At 45.4% G+C, this 24,111-nt stretch overlaps 1 protein-coding gene across 1 annotated transcript in view; it reads left to right on the top strand.

The window, feature by feature from the left end:
* UNC5D (unc-5 netrin receptor D) overlaps positions 1-24,111 on the top strand; it is a 224,785-nt gene that overhangs the window by 163,993 nt on the left and 36,681 nt on the right. The window contains exon 13 of the mRNA XM_066639671.1: positions 2,174-2,258. Coding sequence (XP_066495768.1) covers positions 2,174-2,258 — 85 coding nt within the window. The remainder of the gene's footprint in view (positions 1-2,173; positions 2,259-24,111) is intronic.

The raw sequence follows: 24,111 nt of genomic DNA on the forward strand, positions 1-24,111 counted from the left end.
TATATCCAGGCATGTCTCTTCCAGTGTTTTTGAAAGCAGAGTGTTAAGAATTTGCAGCACACGCACAGACAACGTCTTCATATTTGGCTCAGCCTTGTCTTAAAATAACGAACGAAAGAACTACCGACAACAGATTTTCTATATTAAGAATGGATTCATAATACACAAGGGATACACAAAGAAGAGATGGATAATATCCATTTTAAACTCTGTGTTCACAGAGACACACAATCATCAAAAGTTTTCAAGAAAAGGGCTGGGTACCAAAATTGTGTAGTGTTTTATTTAGAAAGACTGCAATCCTATATACGCACTCCTTGGAGTAAACAACATTTAATATATTGGAACTTCTGCATAGATATGCATAGTTTTGGGCTGCAAATAACCATAAGCTTTCAGATGCTACAGAACTCTTCATCAGGCAGATAGTAAACAACAGGTCAGGGTAAAGGAAGTAGAATTTTGTAGGAGCCCCAGCCGTTTGCAGTCCATGAAATCCAAAGAGATTAGGGCCGAGCCAGGTTCTCAAACTGGGGTGTTGCAATATCCAGGCCTGAGAAGCTCTGCCTCTGTCCCCTTAACGGGTGCTGGAAGGGAAAGGGGTTGATCAGGGGTGATTTTCACTTACCTGCCCCAACTCCAGCCTCCTGGGCATGTGGGGAGACCTGCAGAGTCTTCTGCGGGGCCCCCCAGGCCTCTAAAAAAGTAAGAAAAGCAGTCAGAACCCTCTTCCTGTTTTTTACTTTTTTATAGGCTTGGAGGGAGAGGGACTCTGCAGAAGCCTCTGCAGGGCTCCCCACACCTTTAGGAGTCAAGAGCTGGCTCAGGTAAGTGAAAATCACCCCTGATCAGCCCCAGCAGTGGCGATCATGCTGCTGCTTTTACACCCCCACACACACTTACGTTAGCTATTTCCTTACAAACTTGGATCTGCCTCTGAAATGATGTTTCAGTACCTGCATAAGGTTACCTTAATAACTTTGGTGTGTAGATTTTTCTTCTGATTAACCAGAATGGCCAACTACAATTGTGTGATGATGGACCACAATGTGTTGTGTGCACGGGTGTGTGTTCCCCCTCCCCACACTTTCCTAAGTACGTAATAGTTCACTGCAGAATATTTACATTTTGGACAGATGCTGAGTTTTCTCGAGGCCTGCCCCGAGCCAAAAATCAGTTCTTCATTCCCAAAAATAAAGACCTGTGGCAGTTTTTGCCATTTTAAGCAGGGTGATGGGTCTTTTGGCATGTAACGACGTCCATTGCAGAGATGTAAGGCATTTAGAGACCCCCGTCTGAAGCAATCATAATATACAGTGGTGAACTCCAAAAGTTAATGAGCCGTGTACAAAAGTACTTCCATCCTTTTACCCAGGACAGCTGTTAGGTTGACAGGATTGTAATTTCCTGTATCCCTTTCTCGAAAGTGTAAAGATTGGCCACCTTTCTATTCCCCCTCCCCCAATAACCAGGCTGATCTTGGCATCCCTTTATATTTTAATCAAAAGTTGCGTCATTTCACAAGGATACTCTCAGGTAGATGCCACCTAGCTCTTAAAATAATGGTTCCCTTGGTCCATTTTAGTTTATAATTGCTACTTAGGTACATTCCCGTGTATTTCTCCAATACATTCTCCATGTATTTCTTTGCATGAAGATGAATGCAAAGGATTTACTTTAGTTAGAAAACTACAAGAGCCGTGATCCCTGGCAAGAGATGATGTTCTTGCATGTTGTTTACAGCAGAGATTTTGTGGGGTGTCTCCTGCCTGGAGATGATCTCTTCTCGGCTTTATTTATTTATTCACACCCAGAAATGGGTCACGATCATTATTTTTAGACTTCCAGAGGTACAGGGAGCCCTGCAACCCCTCCAGATGCTGGCTCTCCATTAGATAAATTCCACCTCCCCCTTCCTTCCTCTCCACCACTTAAAGGTGGCAGGGCTTCCCTGGTTGGGGTATTGTGATGGCCCAGTTTGGGAACCCCTGGCTTATACAATGGAACATAATCCTGGTGTTACCTACTGAAACCAGTCAGTGAACAAAGACAATTCATCTCTTTCAAGGTTGTGAAGTTCTTTTAACCTAACGTTATCCTGAAACAGACTCATTCTTATTTCAGTCAGAGATTTGGACTGAACCTTGGTAATCACAATCTATTTCCCTTCCAGGAGTTAGCCTATTGATTCCACATGGGGCTATCCCTGAAGAAACCTCTTGGGAGATGTACCTTGCCATTAACCAAGGAGAGGCCAGGTAAGACATGCCCGAAAAGTGATGCACGTGTTCTAACAGTGTCAATTTAAAACTCCAAATGCTAATAAAAATGGAAACTGAAAGAATGTCGATGACCTCAGGCCCAATCCTATCCAACTTTCCAGTGCCGTTGCAATTGCAATGCAGCCCCCAAGTAAAGGGACAAACATTCCCTTACCTTGAGGAGCACTCCATGACTGCCCCCCCCCCACCATCACAGGATGCAGTGCACACCCCATTGCCATGGTTGCATCAGTGCTGGCAAGTTAGATAGGATTGGGCCCTTACTCATACATTGTTGATTTCAATTGGCTAGATATTAGAAATGCATATATATGTCCAGACCTCCTGGGGACATTATAACCCTGCCCCAAATAGCTCGCTTTCTGACAGTGTTAGCTTTGGGTTGCTGGGATCTCTAGGTAAAAACTTGTGTGGGGACATGGAGGCAAGGGAGACAGAGCCTCCCCTTCCTGTCCTGTTCCAGTGAAAATAACTTCAGAGCCTTACGAATCTCTAATGAAAATAACCTTAACTATGGCTTGAAGTGTCACACCAAGCCCTGAATCTGTTGCCTAACTTTCCCCCAGCAGAAAACCACATCCAATCATCATATTGGTTACTTCAAGTCACACTGGGATATATGACACAGGTGCCTTCCTACTTGCCGTTGCTATACCTCTATAATTTAAAAACCACATGCAACTCTGCTCTTATTTAGATGTCTTTCCGGGGCTGGCTGTGCCAAAGACGACATGAGTCTTCCTTCTTTTTTTGGCCATACAGCTCCCAGCGTACCACTGATGTATATAAGAAAACAGAGCCATTTCCGACATTCTCAGCTACTGAGAGTCAAATTTGGCAGAGAGCTTTTGGGGGGTTGGTTTTAAAACTGACGTTTGCTTCCTTGTTCTGGAAGAAATCAACTGGTAAAAGAGGAGATTGAACACATTTTGATAGCTAGTCTTGAGTTTTTAAAAAAAGAGTTTTAAAAAATCAGGTCCCTGCTGGCTTTCGCTTTTCTCACAGCGTCCACCTGAAAGAGAATCAAAGGGTTTCTACAAACATGGTTTCCAAGAGCTTGGCAGGAGGTGGGGGGGGGGAATCTGTGTACATGTTTTGCTACTTTTGGCAAACACTGCTGTTTGGTTCAGAGCAGGTCTCTGCAACGTGCAGTAAGAGGGCAAATGTGGGCCCATCTGTGAGTCTTTCAGGCCCACCGGGTTGACCTCAATCTCATTAAGCGTGGCCCGCCATGTGTGAGGTGGCCAAGAGACTCACTTGGCTGGCATACCGCACCGATATTGCCAGAAGCAGTGATCCGAGCTGTGTGCCACCTGCATTCTCAAAGAGAAACATAGATGTGAGATCTTCCTAACTGCTCCCCGATGTCTGTCTTGATCGAGTCAGCGGAGAAGGTATGGTTATTAAGAAAAAATGAGCTATGAGTTGCACATTCCCAGATGAGGAAGTGGTGCTGCTGCCCAGATGATGATGATGAAATTTGTAAGCGCAGATTTGCAGGAGAAAGCCCTTGTTTTGCATGCAGAAGACCCCAAGTTAAATTACTGCAGCATCCCCTGGTAGGACTGAAAATATAATGTTGATCAGCAGTGGCAATGCAGAAGTACAGGTCCAGTGGCCTTGCTAGGGGGTGCAGGCTACACCAGGTGACATGAACACATGGGGGTGACACCACTACTGGCCAAAATTTGTTAAAATCTTGGTATTGTTGAATAATACCATCATGTTATATGTCGTTTGTTGTGTAATTTCTTGCAGAGTGCCATTAAACAAACCACTTTGAAATTTAATAATAATAATAATAATAATAATAATAATAATAATAATAATAATAATAATAATACAGGTATTTATATACCGCCTTTCTTGGTCTTTATTCAAGACTTTATTCAAGGCGGTTTACATAGGCAGGCTTATTTAAATCCCCGTAGGGATTTTTACAATTGAAAGAAGGCTCTATCTTTCAAGAGCCACAACAAATTCAGATGTTTCGTTCTGATCTGGCCTCCATCCTGGCCTCCATCCTCCCACGCTCAGAGCAGATGGAATAGCTCGGCTTCAGCTTGTCAGCTGCTTCAAGGTTGCACGGTGCCGGTGGCCTCGAACTGGCGACCTTGTGGATGTTATCTTCAGGCAAATGGAGGCTCTACCCTCTAGACCAGACCTCCTGCCTGATTTATCTATTCAATCAAAACTTATAGCCAAAAATCCAGTGGGGGCAATGGTGCCTCAACATGGCTACTGTCTGGGGTGTTGCCATGCTCGCAACAAGAGAGGAGGTCTGTCATGGGGGTGATGCACTGGCCTCCCGGACCAGATGATGCAAACTCTAGTGGTACCGATCCTCATTTTATCTGTAAGACAACCATTACAGTACCCCCATGGAGATGTGAATCCATGGCTACACAAATTCACGTGCACTTCCAGTTTGATGACCAAACCAGAAGTTGCTTTTCCCCGGTATCCACAGTATCCGTGGTGAGTCAGATCTGCAGATTCCAGATCGACGGACACCGGGTTCACGCTGTACTGGACCAATGATCTGACTCAGTACACCGCTTGCTATGTTTCTAGATTGTCTTTTGTCTGTCTGTCTAATCACAGAAACTTGGCACGTACCTGCTTCCTTCCTTTGAAGAGTATTCATGTTGGTGAAGTCATGCAGATGCACAGGTTGTCACATTTTCAGATCTAAATTCCTTAGTTGCTCTCTGAGATTGGTTTGGACCTCCCTTAGCCGGGCATTCTGTACCATCTGTGCTTTGACTTGTCCACTGTGTCTCGCTGGCAGCTGTTAGGAGGTGGTTTGTGTACCTCAGGCTTTGAAGGAAGAGTGATACAGTGTCATCAGACTGTATATTCTGGTTACCATGGGCTATTGGCGTACCATAGTTCCATGAAAAGGCTTCTCCTGCTTGTGAGCGCAGCCCTGCAGAAGAGGCAATGTGCTTACAAATTAAATGTCATTGGGTATTTGACTTGGAAAGGGACTTGGAGGCCATCTAGTCCAACCCCCTGCTAGAAGCAGGGAAGTTGTCACTGAAGGCAAGCCGAGCCAAATGCGGGCAATGCCTCCTCCACTGATCTGTGGAACTCCTTCCCACATGATACAGGGACATCACCTGGCCTAGATGCCTTTGAAAAGGAATTGGAGAGATTTATGGAGAGCAATCCATCATAGATTACAAGCCATGATGGGTATGTGCAACTTTCTGGTTTTAGGCTACCTCAGAATGCCAGGTGCAAGGGAGGGCACCAGGATGCAGGTATCTTGTTGTCTTGCATGCTCCTTGGGGCATCTGGTGGGCCACTGTGAGATAATGGAAGCTGGACTGGATGGGCCTTTGGCCTGATCCAGCAGGGATCTTATATTCTTATGTTAATTGATCACATGGGGAAGCCTAGCCCATCAGGAATCACATAATGAACTGATGACATCCCTGAAGAGGCAAACAAGGCCTGTTTGTGGCAATGCACCCTCAACTGGCAAGAGGAGAGTGGAGAGGCTAGAGGAAGCACTGTGAGTAATCACTGCATAATGGAATACTTCATCTTATTTTTGCTGTGGACAGACTAGGGCACCTTCAGACTGTTCTGATCTTGCTCAGGCCGACTTGTCTGTGCCGAGCTTCCCCCAATTACTCTCCGTGCCTTCCTTTTATGTTTTTAGCCTTAGTTCGAAGGCAGCAGCCTGTTTATGCCATTAAGAGGGTCGATCTCTCCCCCCCTCGCTGCCAGAGGCTGCTACAAATTTCTTTGCTCCAGCTCCGCGTGAGAACGAGATTTATCACACCCATTCACTAGCATCTCGACCACTGTTTACAAGATGCGGTCGGACGCCCCGGCAACGTTCTTCTGATATAATCAAATAAAGCACCGGCAACGCGTTTCATGTTTGCAAGCTCCCCTCCAGCTGTGTGCCTCACCTTGTCCTTTTAAAGCTGAGCAGAGGGAGCAATTTCCAGGGAGCAGCTGACTGAAGTATTTCTTTGGCGTGCAAGAAGGCAGCATTCCCTGGAGGGGTCAGTGTTGGATCTCAGTTCAGCCCTCTTTGGGCTGCGAGCATGTTGAGTCGAACTCCTTGGCCGGTTCTTGTCGAAGCTCTGTTGTCCAGCGGTATGGTTTCTAGGGATCAGATAAAGGTGAACAACTTGGTGTGCGATATGTACGGGGGTCCCATAGTAAACGTGCAAGAATTATCCTGCAGAATCACGTGTGTGTTTGTTGCAATATTTATGTGTAATATTTCTCAAAAGACTCGAGGAGGTTTACTTAGGCGGGCAGAACACAAATCCATTTTTCAGTGGGTCAGTTCTCTTTATATGCACTGGTTCCCAAACATTTTAGCGCCGGGACCCACTTTTTTAAACAACACTCTCTTGCAGTGGTTCTCAAATCAGTGGGTTGTGACCCATCCAGCCCCTGAAAAGACTTATCCTGGTTCTCTAACTCCCAGAGAGTTTGAGAACCAGTGCTCTATTGGGTCCCGTCTAGGTTTACCAGACTTAAAAATTTGGAAAGAAATAACGTTTTATTTTATTTATTTATAAATAATAATAACCTGATAAAATTGGGTTGATTAAAAATAAACCTGATTACCCCTGCTAATTGGGTAAGAGGCACTTTTTCAAGTGGGTGCTCCTTTTTTTAGCAGAGGGAGAGTAACTGGCCCACCTCACCCCAGCACTGTCTGTTCTAGTGGCTGTCTGCTGGTGTTCTTTTTGCATATTTTTAGATTGTGAACCCTTTAGGGACAGGGAGCCATTAGTTGTTTGATTTTTCTCTGTAAACCGCTTTGTGAACTTCTAGTTGAAAAGTGGTATAATAATAATAATAATAATAATAATAATAATAATAATAATAATAATAAAAGACCCTCAAACATTCATCTCCCTATATTTACACATGCTAAGCTCCTTGCAGGCCAATTAGCAGCTACTGTTTCTGAATGGCCTCAGGGCTTGAGGCAATTAGTTATCTGATCTTTCCATCACCCTTTGGCGACCCACCAAAAATCAGGTCGTGACCCACCAGTGGGTCCCGACCCACAGTTTGGGAACCACTGTTTTATATGTGAATTCACTATCTGGGAATTTGTGTATCTGTGAGGGGCAGAATTGCCACTAGCAATTGCCACCTGTTGTTATCCATGCCTCTGTTCTTGGTATCCGCTATGCAGAGCCCTTCCTGAGGCTGCAGGGACCTTCAGAATTGCACCTGTGACCAGCGCAGACCCCTTAAAAATGGCCGGCGGAAGCTTCTGCCGGTCATTTTAAAGGGGCACGCGCTGGTTGTGGGAGCCATTCTGAAAGTCCCTGCAGCATCTGGAAGGTCTCTGAGGCATTCAGAGATCTGTTGGCTTGTCCTGCTATACTCTGATGGCTTCTTGACAGACTCTGCTGGATTCTTCTGATGGCAGTTGAAGCACCCCTTCCTCCCTAGGGTAACCTAGGGTGCAAAGCTGCTAGTGCCTTCTCTGTAACAAGGGCAGAGCCTGAGGGGTAGTCTTGAACCACTCCCCCCCCTTGGCCTAGCACCCAGGGCAGGCCCCACTCCATATCCCTGCCCAGTTTGAGCCCCCACAGCACCCCATGGAAAACACAGATTCTTGAATATTGCTGATACTTCCCTTTGAAAACCAAAACATGAAAGTGAAAGCACAGCATCCTTCTGCCTTGAAAAATATACTGCAATGTTTCTCAAACTGTAGATCAGAACCCACTAGCTGGGTCGTGAGCCAATTTCAGGTTGGTCCCCATTCATTTCAATATTTTATTTTTAATCTATTAGACTTGATGCTACCATGGGATACAACTGCATCTGGGAAAATGTTAAAAGGCCTGTACTTTTAACAAGCTACTATGTATATTTTTTTCACAATGATAGTCAATGGGACTTACTCCTGAGTAAGTGTGGGTAGGATTGCAGCCTAGGATCGTTAAAATTTTTTGTGCTTGATGATGTCACTTCCGGTCATGACATCACTTCTGGTGGGTCCCGACAGATGCTCATTCTAAAAAGTGGTCCTGGTGTTAAATGTATGAGAACCACTGATATTTTGCAATCCAATTGCTCCGACGCCTAGCTAAATGTTGCTGGTTCCTTCAGCAACATCAAGGGAGGGGGCAGAGTTGTCAGTGGATTTCAAGGCCTGGAGATATTTTTTTTCCCCAAAACTTCATCTGAAACCATTTTTCAGCTGTGTCCTCCCTCTCCCCCCCCTCATAGCTCAACTCCTTTGCGAGACCTTTCATATTGCATCTCCATCTGCTGCTGTTGCGTGTTTTTTGATCACTTTCAAATGAGAGATTAAGATATGTGAAGAGAGGGAGACAAAAAAAGAGAAAGGATGAACCCAGCTGTTTCATCTGCGAAAAGCCGGGTAGAAGCGAATTAAAATGGGTTAATTAAATAGAAGCGACACATATTTTGCCTGCTGTTTGACTTCTGTGGGCTAAACTGGGGGAGAGCCAGCCAGACCAAAAAGAATTGTCATAGGGAGATCTGCTTTCCGAAACACTGGGAAAAATCAAACTAAAGGAAACTTTAATTGGACTGCAACGCATTCTTTCCTTTTCAAAAAATTGAGGAAACTGTGAAAAACATTTTCCCCCCATGCGTAGAAATGGTTGCTACACCTTTCTTTGGTGCTGTGTTGGAAACACACAATTTATTATGATTTCTTTATTTCCCATGAGTCTGGTTAATTTGATCTGGGTTGATGGCGCCAACATATCACCCTGCTAAAATGGCCAGAGAGCAGGGCCATTTATCAGGGGGTACAACATACCTTTTGGGTACAACAGCGGGTACAACATACCTTTTGGCCTCCTTTCCCTAGGTTCAAGGCAGGGCAGGGCAGTGATGGGGGCATCCAGGAGTGGGGAGGGGCGCAATGGGGTGGGAAAGTATGGCAACAGCTAGTAAAGTCTTCAGAGCCCAGGTCTACCGGCTTCCTGCTATGGAGCCCAGATCTAGCAGCTTGATAGACCTGGCCTCCTGGTCTGCCCACCCTCAATTTTTTTGCTCTCCATGAGGACAACTGAGATCCCAGAAAATTTCCATTTCCCCTCCTTTGGCACCCAGCCCCCCCCTTTTGACCCAGGGCCCAGTATAGTATACCCCCTGCACCCCTTTCTCGGAGGCCGTGCACTAACCAATAAACTTAGTTAGCCAGGGATCCCATGCAGGCAGTGAGTTCAGGTGAGATTGGAAAATGTAAGATCCTAGGAAATTTCTGAGCCCCCTTTTTGACTCCCAGCCCTGTATAATTGACCCCTGCACGCTTCTCATGGGCCCTGCTAAGTATTATCCACTTGTACATATGCAAGTTATTTAGCCTGCAATCTTATATGCATTTCCCTGGGATTAAGCACCATTGAATTTACTTCTGAGTAGACATGCCTAGAATTGTGCTGTTGGATGTTTTGCTTAGTCAAATCCTTAAGTGTGCCCAATATCTGAGGTAGCATCCCAAATGACAGCCCTCCTATCGGCCACCTATCTGCTTCCATCTTCCTTGAATCAAAAAGTTAAGATGGGGATAGAATGGAACAGAAAATGGTAAGGAGAGAAGAGTGGTAGGCTAGAGTGTCAGAGATGCTAGCACTCTCCACTCCTTCACACTTCCTCTTTTGCTTCTTCATTTTCAATTCTGAGGAGTGGGGACAGGCGTGATAGAGGCAAACAAGTGTAGACGAAAAAATTCCACTCAGTGGAGTGTCTCTGGAGTTATTCTCCCCCTACTCAGTATAAGAGGATACCACTTTAAAGGGTGTCTCTTTGCCCAGTTAGCAGGAGGAAAGTGTTCCAGTAAAGGACATTTGCTGCTCTAATACAGGACATTTGGGTGGAGAATGAACAGAGGCAATAGCAATAATTTTGCAAATGGGAAGTGATGGGACATGCAGGCGCAGCCAACTGCTGTTTGCCATTCATTCCTGCCAAATCCATAAGCAAGTTTTATTCTGGCTTTATGACTTTGCTGCCATTCTGTCCTGGGTATTATTTTGTGGAGGAAAAGCATGGAGGATTGGATCAAATCCAGGTCCAGCACAGAGGAGAGGATACAATTCTTCATGCACAGTAATCGAGAACTCTTGGAGTCCTCTTTGCTCAACACGGAGAGTGGGCCGTGCCTGAATATCAAGACGTATTGATTTACAGTATTTTCTATACTGCCTTCCTGCCAAAGCACTCAAGGCAATGGTCTGCATTATATCGACATGGTTTGCTTATCTAAAGGGATGAAGAGGAAAATGAAGCAAATGTGGGTTCCAAATTTCCATCCTGACTGTAACAGAATGATGGCGGAATGACCTGGTGGTTGAGACAGTCCTGGCAGCGGACAAGCCAAATGGCTGTTTGTCCCAGAAGGGGTGACAGAGCAGCCTTCGCTATGTTGCCTTTTGTCTGCAAATATCATTATGGCAGCCTTTGCTAGACTTCCTATGAAAGATTTCGCTGTGATTCTCAAATGCAGCAGTTCAGAGTACGGTCAGCCTTTTTATCTGCGGGGGATCCGTTTCAGAACCCTCAGCAGATACATAAATCCACAGCCACTTCCGTTTTGTTGCTCAGACCCAAAGTAGCTTTCTACCAGAATCCGTGGTGAGTCAATTCCATGGGTGCCAGATCCGTGGATACCAGGGTACACTGTACTCTACTTACTGTCTAGAATCATGATATCTTACCTCCTGTTGTGGGCGTGAAAGGGATGAGATCTTCTTTGATATACGAGAGGGCACAATCCTAACCAGCTTTCCAGCACTGACATAGCCACAATGCAGTCCCAAAGTAAGGTAACAAACATGCCCTTACTTTGAGGAGGCCCCATTGACTCCCTCCCCACTGCCGAATGCAGTGCATGCCACATTGGCACAGCTATGTCAGTGATGGAAAGTAAGTTAGGATTGCACCCTAAGCCACGCAAGGTTGATCTGATGTCCTTCTTATATGTGCTGATATTTTCTTGGGTAGCCAAAATAGGCAGAGGCACTTTTGTGGCTAGAACCATGATTGCAGGAACTCGCTGGGGTGGGGGAAACAGAGGAGGGGTTCTCTGTTATTTTACAGAAACATAAAAAGAGGCAGTGGCATAGCCGGAGGGGGGCTGGCAGGGAGCCTCAGCGAGGCTCATTCCTGGCTCAGCGAGGCTCCATTCCTGGCGGAGGAAGCAAAACGGAGCCATGCGACTCTGAATGGCTCTGAAGGGAGGGGCTGCTTGCCCGCCTCGCTGAGGCTCCCTGCCAGGCTGAATGCTCCACCCTCTCTCCAGCTACGCCACCGAAAAGAGGCCTAGTGGTTTAGGCCAGCGATTCCCAATTTTTTTTATTGGTAAGTCCCTTGACTCCCTTGACCTACTGGGCTATTGACCACAGTTCCCCATTAGGGCTACAATCCTATATGTTGTATAGGATGGCTGGATTGTTTTCCACAAGGATTCTGCAGCTCCTGGCAGAATCTTTATGGAAACCGTGACTGGTTTCTGTGGCTCCAAGGAAGCCACAGCTCACAGTTAAACAAAGTTTGGGAACCATTGGTTTCTACCAAAGGCTTGTCTACTCCATCACCCCATTGATGACATCCACCCACCAGTTGTCTCTGCATAGCCCACATGCAGCAGATGATAGCCCATTCCTACCATTTCACCCTTACAACTGCTCTTCAGAGGCACACTGTTTCTGAACGTAGAGCAGTGTTTCTCAAACTGTGGGTCGGGACCCACTAGGTGGGTTGTGAGCCAATTTCAAGTGGGTCCCCACTCATTTCAAGATTTTATTTTTATTAGACTTGTTGCTACCATGGTATGTGATTACATTTGGGGAAATGTTACAGCTCTGTACTTTTAATAAGCTACTATGTATATTCTTTTAACAATGATAGTCAGTTGGACTTACCCCTAGGTAAGTGTGGGTAAGATTGTAGCCTAGATGGTTAAAAAAATTTCCTGCTTCACTTCTGGTCATGACATCACTTCTGGTGGGTCCTGACAGATTCTCATTCTAAAAAGTGGGTCCCGGTCCTAAATGTGTGAGAATCACTGACTTAGAGGTTGCAGGCAGCCATTGTGATTAGAAGACACTGATGGATTTGTCTTCCTAGAAAAGATATCTTCAGGGAAATCTGCCACCTTGTGGGCAGTGAGGCAACAGCAGTGCTGGAGATGGCATTTGTTTTTGTTTTTTTCCAGCACCTTCCAGAATGCACTGGAACAACATTCAGCAGCCACATGGCATAAGGACCAGGTGCATTTCAGGACAGAAAGTGATGCCCAGCTGTATTCAGGCTCTTCAAGCTCTGTTTATGTCATTGAACTATCCGTGCTGCTGCCACCAAAGTAAGCAGCCTTAAACTGCAGTCCTCTAGTACTTACTTGGGAGTAAGTCACATTGAATTCAGTGGGACTCACTTCCAAGTAGGCATGCCTAGAATTGCACAGTTAGCCATGATTAACTAAACTTAAGCAAGGGCAACATGTCAACTTTCTAACAGCTCCGTTCTAACTAGTGCTGGAACAGGAAGGCCGACTGGCCTGCCCTGTATCCAGCACAAGACAGAGGCCCAAAGCAGTACATCCCAGGGTAAGGGAAATTGCTTCCCTTTATCCCAGGCAAAGCCATAGCAGCCCCAATGGGGCTACTTGGATCGGTGCCACCTAAAGAAGGTGTGCAGATCCAGGCAACCCACAGCTGTGCCGGGCGGCCCAGGAACCCAGAAAGCCCTTTCTGAAGACTCACAATTTCCCTCAGTCTACATCACCAATGAACAATTGCAAAATAGAAGCCTTCACCAATACAAGAGGCCTGGGGCCCACAAAGGTTATGCAAATTGGGCAAGTGCTGGATCCTGGCCCCACTCCTGCTCTCTTGCCCGCCAGTCCACAGACCTGCCTGCCACCTGCCCTCCCCTTCTCCAAAATGCCTCCTCCCCACCCACACCCCCCAAACACCCATGCCAACTGAGCTTGTCCAGCGTGAACTTACCCTGTCCCTTTGCCACAGAAGCTGGATCTGGCCTCCATTCACCAGCCTGAATGACTCCAGAGGAGGTGCAAATGTGCTTTACAGCAAGGCTGTGACACTCCATAAAGGGCTGGCGTAAAGGATTTATGCTGGCCGAGCATAATCTGTGGATTGCACCCTAAGTTGCATTCTATCTTCCAGTCCCATGGCAAGAATCACTGGCAAATGTTTGCAAATCTTCCTTCTCTCTCTCTCTCTCTCTCTCTCTCGTTGATTGTGTTGGCCAAACCAGTTTGACACAAGGGTATGCGAATAGCTTGTTCACGTGGTCAAGGGGATAAAAGAGGGGAAAAGGGAGAAATTCTGTATACGAGGTGTTTTAAAAATGCTTTAAGAGGATGACAGCAAATCACTGCTAGGAGACAATGTTTAACGAGGGGGAAATGATATGTTGCCTGCTACGCGCACTTCCAGGAAAACAGCTGAACAATAGCTGATGCTTGCTGTGGAACGAAGCTTATGGACAATAGGACCAGTGCTGGGAGAAAAGCACTCGGAGTACTAATGGCGTGTATGCAGCCTTGATGCTTTGGCATTCAGCCTTCATTTCTGGTTGGAAAGCCTGAATAGAAACGGTTGGAAGTGCAGAGCGGAGTGAACAATGAAAGCGGAAAAATAACGAATGAGACAATTGCTCGGGTCCTCTTAGGAACATCTCGCTTGCGATTCATCAAGGCCAGCGGCTATGATCAATATTGGCAAGTGATGGGTTCCCTTATGAGAGAATGGAGAACGTGGAAGAAAATAACCTTTCAGATGCACCCCGATGAAAAGAACCGCACAAGGGGGAAGCATGCTTGTCTTTTCCACAGGTCCTGTTCCTGTGGGTTCCCTGGAGTTCCCTTAACCCAGTGGTTCTCACACATTTAGCATCAGGACCCACTTTTTAGAATGAGAATCTGTCAGGAGTGTACACATTGACAGCGCACAGAGGATGAGGCCTCCTGAACTGTTTAAGGCAGGGTTTCTCAAACTGTGGATTGGGACCCACTAGGTGGGTCACGAACCAACTTCAGGTGGATTCCCATTCATTTCAATATTTTATTTTTTTATATATTAGACTTGATGGTATGTGACTGCATCTGGGGAAATGTTACAACTCTGTATGCTTAACAGGCTACTATGTATATGCTTTTAACAATGATAGTCAGTGGAACTTACTCCCGGGTAAATGTGGGTAGGATTGTAGTCTAGGTTTGTTAAAAAATTTTCCTGCTTGATGATGTCACTTTCAGTCATGACATCACTTCCGGTGGGTCCTGACAGATTTTCATTCTAAAAACGTGGGTCCCAGTGCTAAACATCTGAGAACCACTGGGCTACAGCATTTGGGGCTTTTCAGTATAGAAAAAAAGATGCCTGAGGGGGTTTATGATTGAGACATACAAAATGATGCAGGGGATGGATAAAATGGATAGGGGGATGTTCTTTAACCTCTAACATTACACCAGAAGCTGGGGACATCCACTAAAGTTGTGTGTTGGAAGAGTTAGGACAGACAAAAGAAAATATTTCTTTACCCAGCTTGTAATCAGTCTGTGGAACTCCTTGCCACAGGATGTGGTGGTGGCATCTGACCTAGATGACTTTAAAAGGGAATAGGACAAATTTCTGGAGGGAAAGTTCATCACAGGTTACAAACCGTGATGGGTATGTGCAAACTCCTGGTTTTAGAAGTAGTCTACCTCAGAATGCGAGGTGCAAGAGAGGGCACTAGGATGCAGGTCTCTTGTGGTCTTGTGTGCTCCCTGAGGCATAATTGTTGACAGGCTGGCTGGCGTTCTTGCTTCTTGCTTTTTATATGAAAATCCGCGGAGTTTGTTTGTTTCTAGATTTTTTTAATTATTGTAAATTGTTTTTTAGTGATTGTTTTTCATGTTGTATTTTTAAATGTTTGTAAGCCGCCTTGTGTGCCCATTGGGCAAAAAGGCGGGGTATAAATTAATAAATAATAATAATAATAATTTGGTGGGCCACTGAGACACAGGAAGCTGGACTAGATGGGCCTATGGCCTGATCCAGCGGGGCTGTTCTTACGTAATCCTGCAAAGAGGATCTTTCAAAAAATGAAATGAAATGAAAGCCAATTCCTTAGTGGTGCAAAGCTGGGCCACTGAGAAATACAGAAAACTGGACTAGTTGGGCTTTTGGCCTAATCCAACAGGGCTCTTCTTATGTTCTTATGATGCAACAAAGCCACCTGAAACAGCCTCTGGAAAAGATGCCATGCTGGGGTGAAGAGGGACAGTTCCTCTCCCGCTGCTTAATTATAAGAGGGCACCACTTTAAAAGGTGTTGCTTTGCTCAGTTTTGCAAATCCTTGTGACTGTGCGGGTCCATTTAAAAAAAAAGAAAAAAAAGCCTGGGTTGTATATGGAGATATGTCTGCTCCTAGGAGTAGAAAATCTGTAATCATAATATAGACTATGACTATGAGATGCTTGAGAAGATCTGTACCAAAGAGGCAAGTTATATACTTGGATGGAGGTGGTTTGGGACTTTTCCTTCCAGCAAATACAGTGGGCCCTTCCTTTCCTATCCGTGGGTCTGGCACCAACAGATTTGGCTCAGCGCAGGTGCCGACCATCTCTGGAGGACGTCTCTTGACCTCTCGGACCTGCGCTTCCAGTTTGCCTGGGAGGTCTTTTAAGGGCTTTCCATGGACCCTGGTAGCCACCGAAATCGGTGTCTTCAGGGGGTCCTGGATCGTATCCCCCATGGATATCGAAGTCCCACTGAACAGAATCAAATACTCCATTTGAATAACCAGGTGAAAGTCAAGCCAGTTTGAAAGCAAGCATGCGAGTGGCCCGGAAGTGCTTTGAAACTTCTCTGACACCAGTTTGTGTCTTTCCACTTTTCCTTCCAAACATCAGACCTTCTTACCCTCCACTGCATGGTTCTGTTCTTGTTCCCCTTCCCCCACTCCTAAGTATCATCTTTCAAGATGAGGACAGCCAATTAAATTTTAATTAACGATGAAGCAGGAGAGAAGGCAGTAACTCTTGGCTAAGAGTTACAGGCGAGCCTTGCTTCAGAGGCTGATTCAGTGAACTGATTGTGTATTCCAAGACGGTTGTGTATCCTCTGGTTACACTTGACTTGCAGGTGTAGCTTTTTTTTCTAATGTCAGTTCTCCTGGAAAAACTAGCGAGTCCTATTAAAATGATTTATCATTGTGCTTCCCAAACTTTTTAGTACCAGGACCCACTTTTTAAAATGACAGACTGCCAGGCTTTACGAGACTACAAAATATAGTTTCACTTTACTTCAAGCCTCCATTTTTATCCTTTTTACTGTGGTGGAGAGGGACTGCCAACTGGAGCATGTTGATCGGATTGGGACCATTCAGGTGGTGTTGTGTGCCTGGACTTTGATAAGAGCTGAGGCATGTTTGGAGCAGGAGAGAAAGTAGGAAGGAGAGAAGAGTGGTGGTCAACTAGGATTTTAAAAAGTTAAATCACTTTAACTTGAAACTGACACCAAAGCAGCAGGGAATTGAAGCCATTGCCCTTGTTTGTCATTGCTTCTTTATGACATCTGTGTGCCTGGCACCTTCCATACATAGAGTGGAAAGATATATTCCTGTCTCCAAATGGCTTATAATCTAGATACTGGGCTGGGGCACCTTCCTTATGAGGAAAGCCTACGGCGTTTGGGCCTCTTCAGCCTAGAAAAGAGGCGCCTGAGGGGGGACATGATTGAGACATACAAAATTATGCAGGGGATGGACAGAGTGGATAGGGAGATGCTCTTTACACTCTTAAAAAACACCAGAACCAGGGCACATCCACTACAATTGAGTGTTGGGAGAGTTAGAACAGACAAAAGAAAATATTTATTTACTCAGTGCGTGGTCAGTATGTGGAACTCCTTGCCACAGGATGTGGTGATGGCATCTGACCTGGACGCCTTTAAAAGGGGATTGGACAAGTTTTCTGGAGGAAAATCCATTCCGGGTTACAAGCCATGATGTGTATGTGCAACTTCCTGATTTTAGAAATGGGCTATGTCAGAATGCCAGATGCAAGGGAGGGCACCAGGATGCAGGTCTCTTGTTCTGGTGTGCTCCCTGGGGCATTTGGTGGGCCGCTGTGAGATGCAGGAAGCTGGACTAGATGGGCCTATGGCCTGATCCAGTGGGGCTGTTCTTCTGTTCTTATGTGCTGACGCAACAGAAACAAGGGGTGAAGAGAGGAAGGGAGAAAAGCGCAAGTATTTATTTTTTCAGATTTCTATTTCAGATTTCTATACTGCCTCCAAGGAGCTCAGGATGTTGTACATAGTTTCTCCCTTCCTTTTATCCTCACAACAACCCTGTGAGGTAGGTGAAACAGAGAGAGAGAGAGAGAGAGAGAGAGAGAAAGTGGTATAAGTTCATCCAGGAGACTCTGTGGCTGAGTAGGGATTCGAACCTGGATCCACCAGGTCTGAGTCCAACTTTTGAACCACTACCCCTTCCATTTTCAACCTTGTTCATCTCACAGCACCAATCCTATCCATACTAACATGGGAGCATGCCTCATTGACTATATGGGGACATACTTCTGAATAGCAGAGGAATGGGCTCTAAAATTGTCAAGGCACACCATCAGTTTTGGACAATGGACCAGGACTACCATGCTACTGGTGGGGGACTTTCATCCCCCAATGACCCTATTAATAAATGACCCTCTCCAAAACTCCCACAGGACACTTGTGGACCATTCACAGCATACCAATGTGCCATGGCACACTGATTGAAAATCACCAATATACACATTTAACTGGAAGTAAACCCCAAACTCCATTAAACTTGGTGTGACGTACTTTTTGAGTAGACATGCCTAGATTTGCACTGTATGGGGAGCTATTTGCATCAAGTGTGAATTAGCTTAGTGTTTTCCACTTATTTATTTAGGGGGGCGGGGAGATTATCCCTGACTTTCATTGTGGTTTGGACTTGGTAGCTACCCCGATCAAAGGTTTGTTGAGCTGCGCTGGTATATCGCTTGCTACGTTCATGTTTCTGCAACACCCATTAAATGCAGAGGTGAACACATATTGGATCAAAACATGTAGCCGGTGTATGGAGAAAAAGGGAAGAAAGAGGGATTGTGCAGCATCTAAGAAAGAAAAGCAGTAAAAGAATGACTGGAGCACCAAGGATTTGGTTGGGGGTGGGATTTATGCCCGGGGAGGAGGGGGATTCTCTGTTTGCTTTGATTTTTATTGACCACTTGCGCTTCTGTCTCACTCCAAAGGCAGTGCCTTGAAGTGCATCCAGAGAGAGGCACTCCATTCTCATTGTCCAAATAACTGCCAGGTATTTTTTGACACAACAGCGGCCTTTGTGCCATTACTTTGATTTGTGCTGTTGTTTCAGAGCCTCTTTACGTCCTCATGCGAGGTCAGGGAGGTGTTTCAGATGGGGCAGTTAACCTGGATTAAAACCCTCCCCTTCAGTTGGCTGACGTGTTGCTGAGGTTGATCACTTCAAGCCTGGCGAACCGTAGCATTGTTGAATTAAGGTACGCATAGAAGCACTTGGCCTCTTCACTGGTAGAAAGGTGATGTGACTGTGAATCAGTAGCTCTGGTCATATTTATCTTCATTTCCATTTCTCCTGCTAATCTTTGCATGATTACTCTACATACCGTCTTCCTCCCCTGATGCCAGTACTTCTCCTTTTTCTCTTCCTGCATCCTGTTTTCATTTGGGCTTGCATAAGAACATAAGAACAGCCCCAATGGATCAGGCCATAGGCCCATCTAGTCCAGCTTCCTGTATCTCACAGCGGCCCACCAAATGCCCCAGGGAGCACACCAGATAACAAGAGACCTGCAAGGCTTCCTGGGAATTGTAGTTAAGAACATAAGAACAGCCCCACTGGGTCAGGCCATAGGCCCATCTAGGCCAGCTTCCTGTATCTCACAGCGGCCCACCAAATGCCCCAGGGAGCACACCAGATAACAAGAGACGTCATCCTGGCGCCCTCCCTTGCATCTGGTATTCTGACAGCCCATTTCTATTTCTAGACATAGCCCATTGCAAGATTAGGCATCCCTTATTTGAAGTGCTTGGGACCGGAAGTGTTTAGGATTTTGGATTTTTCCATATTTTGAAATATTTGTGTATACATAATGAGAGATCTTGGGGAAGGGGCGCAAGTCTGAACACAAAATTCATTTATGTTTTATATTATTAATTATTATTAACAGTATTTATATACCGCTTTTCAACAAAAAGTTCACAAAGCGGTTTTATAGTCCCATTATACATCATGCCTGAAGGTAGTTTAGTACAATACTTTTAATAAGTTTGTGCATGAAACAAGATTTGTGATTTTATTTCTTTAGGCAAAAAAGTTTTCAAAAAGTCATGTTGGCACTAAAAAAAATTCAGAATATTCCCTATTTTGGAATTCCGGATAAAGGATGCCCAACCTGTAGTATAAAATGTCACAAAATCATTTTTGACCCAGGAGCGGGAGGCAGGACCAGAATTTGGAGATTATGCAAGATTTGGAGATCCTGACCACATTTCCGAGTGGCACAGAGCAACCTCTGGCTGCTCCAGTCTACATGAATTTACACCACCTCCTGAGGTGGCGCAGATCCGAGTAAACCCATTGGGACCAGTGTAGCATGGCAAGGGGTAAGGGGAGAGTTTTCCCCTTGCCTCAGGTTGTGCCGATTCTAGCCCCAAACCTGCGCTGGATGCAACTCCAGTGCAAGTTGGAATTGCGCCTTTAGTTAATTAGTCAAAAGGCAGTAGTTAAAAGATTTAATGTCCATGTATATATGCTTTGATTTTGCCTCTGCATGCGAGTAATTCAATAGGACTCAAGTTCTATCCTATCTCCATCAGATTCACACGGTCATAACTAATTTTATACCCTGAAATTGGTTCTGTGGAAGCTAGAATCATTTTTTCCCCCAGACCATCCGTATGTGTGGACAAAGCCAACATTTATAACAAGTCTATCTTCAAAACTAGACCTTTATAATACAAAGCCTTCCTTGCATCTTCAAGGTGATTGAGAAAGGGAAAATAATTTACAGTCCCAGTTCAGATGTCACCCTTTTCTCCCTTCTTTCCGATGCTCTTTACCCACCCCTTTAATTGTGTTCCACATCTTTGGCCTCCTTGCTGGTGAGTCTGTTCCTCCTAAAACACAGTTTTCATGTATCAACATGGTGTTTGACTTGTTAACAGCAGCCTTTTCTCAGTCTCGCATTCAAAGAGACATCTAATTCACAAAATGTAGGGCGGCAGGGTGATTGTTGTAGCCTGAATCTATAATATAGACCTTGTTAAAATTGGAGCGGGGGGGCGGAGGGGGAAGGAATCCAATGTGTGCAGAGCCACAATTAAGTATCAGGAGAGAGAGAGAGAGAGAGAGAGAGAGAGAGCAATAACAGGTATGACTTGTTATGCCATGCAAAAGTGTGCTTTCTTTGAGATACCCGGAGAGGTTGTGTCTGAAAAAGGTTTTGTCTTAGTCAGTTGGAGCCAGCATGTCAAACTGCAGTTAAATTTATAAGAACATAAGAACAGCCCCTTGGATCAGGCCATAGGCCTGTCTATTCCAGCTTCCTGTATCTCACAGTGCCCACCAAATGTCTCAAGGAGCACACAAGACAACAAGAGACCTGCATTCTGGTGCCCTCCCTTGCATCTGGCATTCTGACATAGCCCACTTCTAAAATCAGGAGGTTGCACATACACATCATGGCTTGTAACCCGTGATGGATTTTTCCTCCAGAAAATTTGTCCAATCCCCTTTTAAAGGCGTCTAGGCCCGATGCCATCACCACATCCTGTGGCAAGGACGTGGAAGCCACTTCTGGGTCACGTTTTGCCCTGCAGCTTCCTGGTTGAAGCAGGCCCTCATTCCACCAGATCCACCAATAACCCTGTCATGACCCACAAGTGGGTCACAACCCACGGTTTTTGAAACAGTGCACTAAAGTGTTCATGGAAGAGGGGAGATTCAAACTCTAGGACAGTGGTTCTCACACATTTAGCACCGGGACCCACTTTTTAGAATGAGAATCTGTCAGCAGCCACCAGAATTGATGTCATGACCGGAAGTGACATTGTCAAGCAGGAAAATACCCAGGAGTAACTTCCACTGACTATCATTGTTAAAAGAATATTCAGAGTAGCCTGTTAAAAATACAGGTCTGTAACATTTCCCCAAATGCAGTCACATCCCATGGTAGCACCAAGTCTAATATATTCAAAATAAAATATTGAAATGAATGGGGCCACCCATTGGCTCCTGAAATTGGCTCACAACCCACCTAGTGGGTCCTGACCCACAGTTTCAGAAACACAGCTCTAGGAGTTCTTATTCACAGCTCAGCCCAAGTTGCCTATTTTGGGAAATAAAAATTTGGAAATGGAACAGAATAAAGCAGTATTATGGTTCCAGTTCTTCTCTAACATATTGCTGTATAGTGAGTGAGTGAGTGTGTGTGTGTGTGTGTGTGTGTGTGTGTGTGTGTGAGAGAGAGAGAGAGAGAGAGAGAGAGAGAGAGAGAGTGAAACATATTTAGAAGTTATTTCTCAGTGAATTAAAAAACAATATGAACAGTTCGATGTTATTGGTTTTTGCTTCCACATGGAGAAGTTTCTGCTTTATGAGGTTCCGTGAATGCTTTGTTATTTTAAGGTTCATAATGTTTTGTGCCGGCCTTCAGATGTTCCCTATTAAGGAAGGGTCTGTTCCTTTAAGCTTCTTTCATAATGCTCTGCGTGCTTTTGTGTTCATTTTGTTTTTTTAATCAGAGAGAAGAAAAAAGGGCCCATTCTCAATTTGCCGGACCCATCCCCTGATAGGGCATTAAAAAGTCAGCCTTCCGATCTTGACAATTTTGTTTTGATGAAATAAACGGGGCCGCAGTGAATTCTGAAATGCGTTGGTTTGATCAATTCTCCCCTTTTTTGCAACCAGCCACTCGAAATTTCCCAAAGTGGTAAAATGTTGAGAAAGGGAGGATCAACTGATTTTTCTCTCCAGCTTTCCCCCATTTTTCGACAAACAAAACAAGCGCCTGGTTGTGATAGAGTCGAAAGGATTAGCTCTGGTTTCTGATTTGTTTACTCCGCGCTCCAGGGAATATTAAATACCTGCAAATATACAATGTTTTCCTTCTCCGCATTACTTAATAAACAGCCACTGAGCTGCCTTCACAGTCCTCCTGCCAAGCGGGTTATTAGAGAGAAGGGGTGTGTGAGAGTTCATCTAATTAGTTGATTTCAGTTCATTTGGCATTAAACAAGTCTCGCAGTTCCCATATATTTGTGCATTGTGTTCACTGGGTGGTGGGAGGTGGGGAGATTCTCTGAAAGTAGTTAAAAGGCCTCCCGCCAGAGAAATCTGCCATTGGTCTCAGCGCATGGATGGCTATGATCTACCAAGATGGTTGCAGGTCGCACTCAGGCCAAAAACACAGTCAACCTGGAGAGCAATTGAAAGCTCCACGGAGCTTAGTAGACAATCAAGTCAGCCCAAAGCAATTGGAAATTATTTATTTCACCGATGAGTCGATTCAAAAACACATGCTTCCCTCCTTTCCGTTCCCCATCCGGAAGCTTCCGAGGGTGTCCACAATCCAATTGAAAAGCAGTGATACCATCACAAATAACGACTGCAAACTTATACACTCGTGTTCTTTAACCTGTGGGATGTGACCCCAATAAGGTTGTGAAGCCTCATTTGTGCGGTCGCAGCAACTTACAGTAACAAAAATGGCCAGCTTCCATGGCTTCTTCAGGGTGATGATGGTGGCAGAGGAGAGAGGTCTTTGCTGCAATCTTGATGGTGGCCGTGTGCGGCAGAGGTGGGGCCTGGCCGTCCAAAGGCATACCGGACATTGTGCACATGATTTTGTATCCGCAGGATCTTTCTGTGGGTTCTTTCTGTTCTGTCTTCCCCCGTGGGGAAGGGCAGAGGTTGGGTGGGAATGGGGATAGGGTGGGCAATGGCGGGACAGGTGGCTCTGGTCCTGGGAGGGGTTTGGATTAGCTGTAGTAGTTGGCAACCTTCAGTCTCGAAAGACTCTGGTATCGTGCTCTGAAAGGTGGTTCTGGAACAGCGTCTAGTGTGGCTGAAAAAGCCGATTCGGGAGTGACAATCCCTTCCACACCGGGAGCAAGTGCAGTCTGTCCCTGGTCTGTCTCCCTGGCTATGGGCCTTCCTTCTTTGCCTTTTAGCCTCAGACTGTTGGCCAAGTGTCTCTTCAAACTGGGAAAGGCCATGTTGCACAGCCTGCCTCCAAGCGGGCCGCTCAGAGGCCAGGGTTTCTGTAGCTTCCCAGTTTCATAATTTCTTTTAGGGGGTTTGTGGCATGCAGAAGGTTGAAGACCACTGCCGTGCACCCTTACTTGTGAGCAAGTTCCGTTGAATGCAGTGGCACTTACTTCTGAGTAGACCCACCTAGGCTTGTTACTGCAAAACAACGTTCAACCATTACAATAGTTCCAACACAAGACCAATAAAACAAATGGATTGTCCAAGTAGCAATGAAGAAAAGAAACCAAGAGGATGATGGAACGCATTTTGAGCCAGAAGTAGGCAGAGTGGGACCCAAAATGGAACCCCAGTGTTAGGGAGTGCCACTGCAGAGAAACTGCCTTTCGCAAATTACCATCAACTGGACTTTGGACAGTGGTGGAAGTTGTAGGATGATTCTCAGCTGACCTCTAAGGCCAGACCATTTACCTTGTAGTGGTAGCACTACGTATCTCCCAAGTGGGGAGATTATACAGCAGGATGTAGTAGTTCTTCTGGTGCAACATGGGGTGCCTGCATATTA

The sequence above is a fragment of the Tiliqua scincoides genome, chromosome 11, assembly GCF_035046505.1.
Source record: "Tiliqua scincoides isolate rTilSci1 chromosome 11, rTilSci1.hap2, whole genome shotgun sequence".
In the NCBI taxonomy this organism is placed as follows: Eukaryota; Metazoa; Chordata; class Lepidosauria; order Squamata; family Scincidae; genus Tiliqua; species Tiliqua scincoides.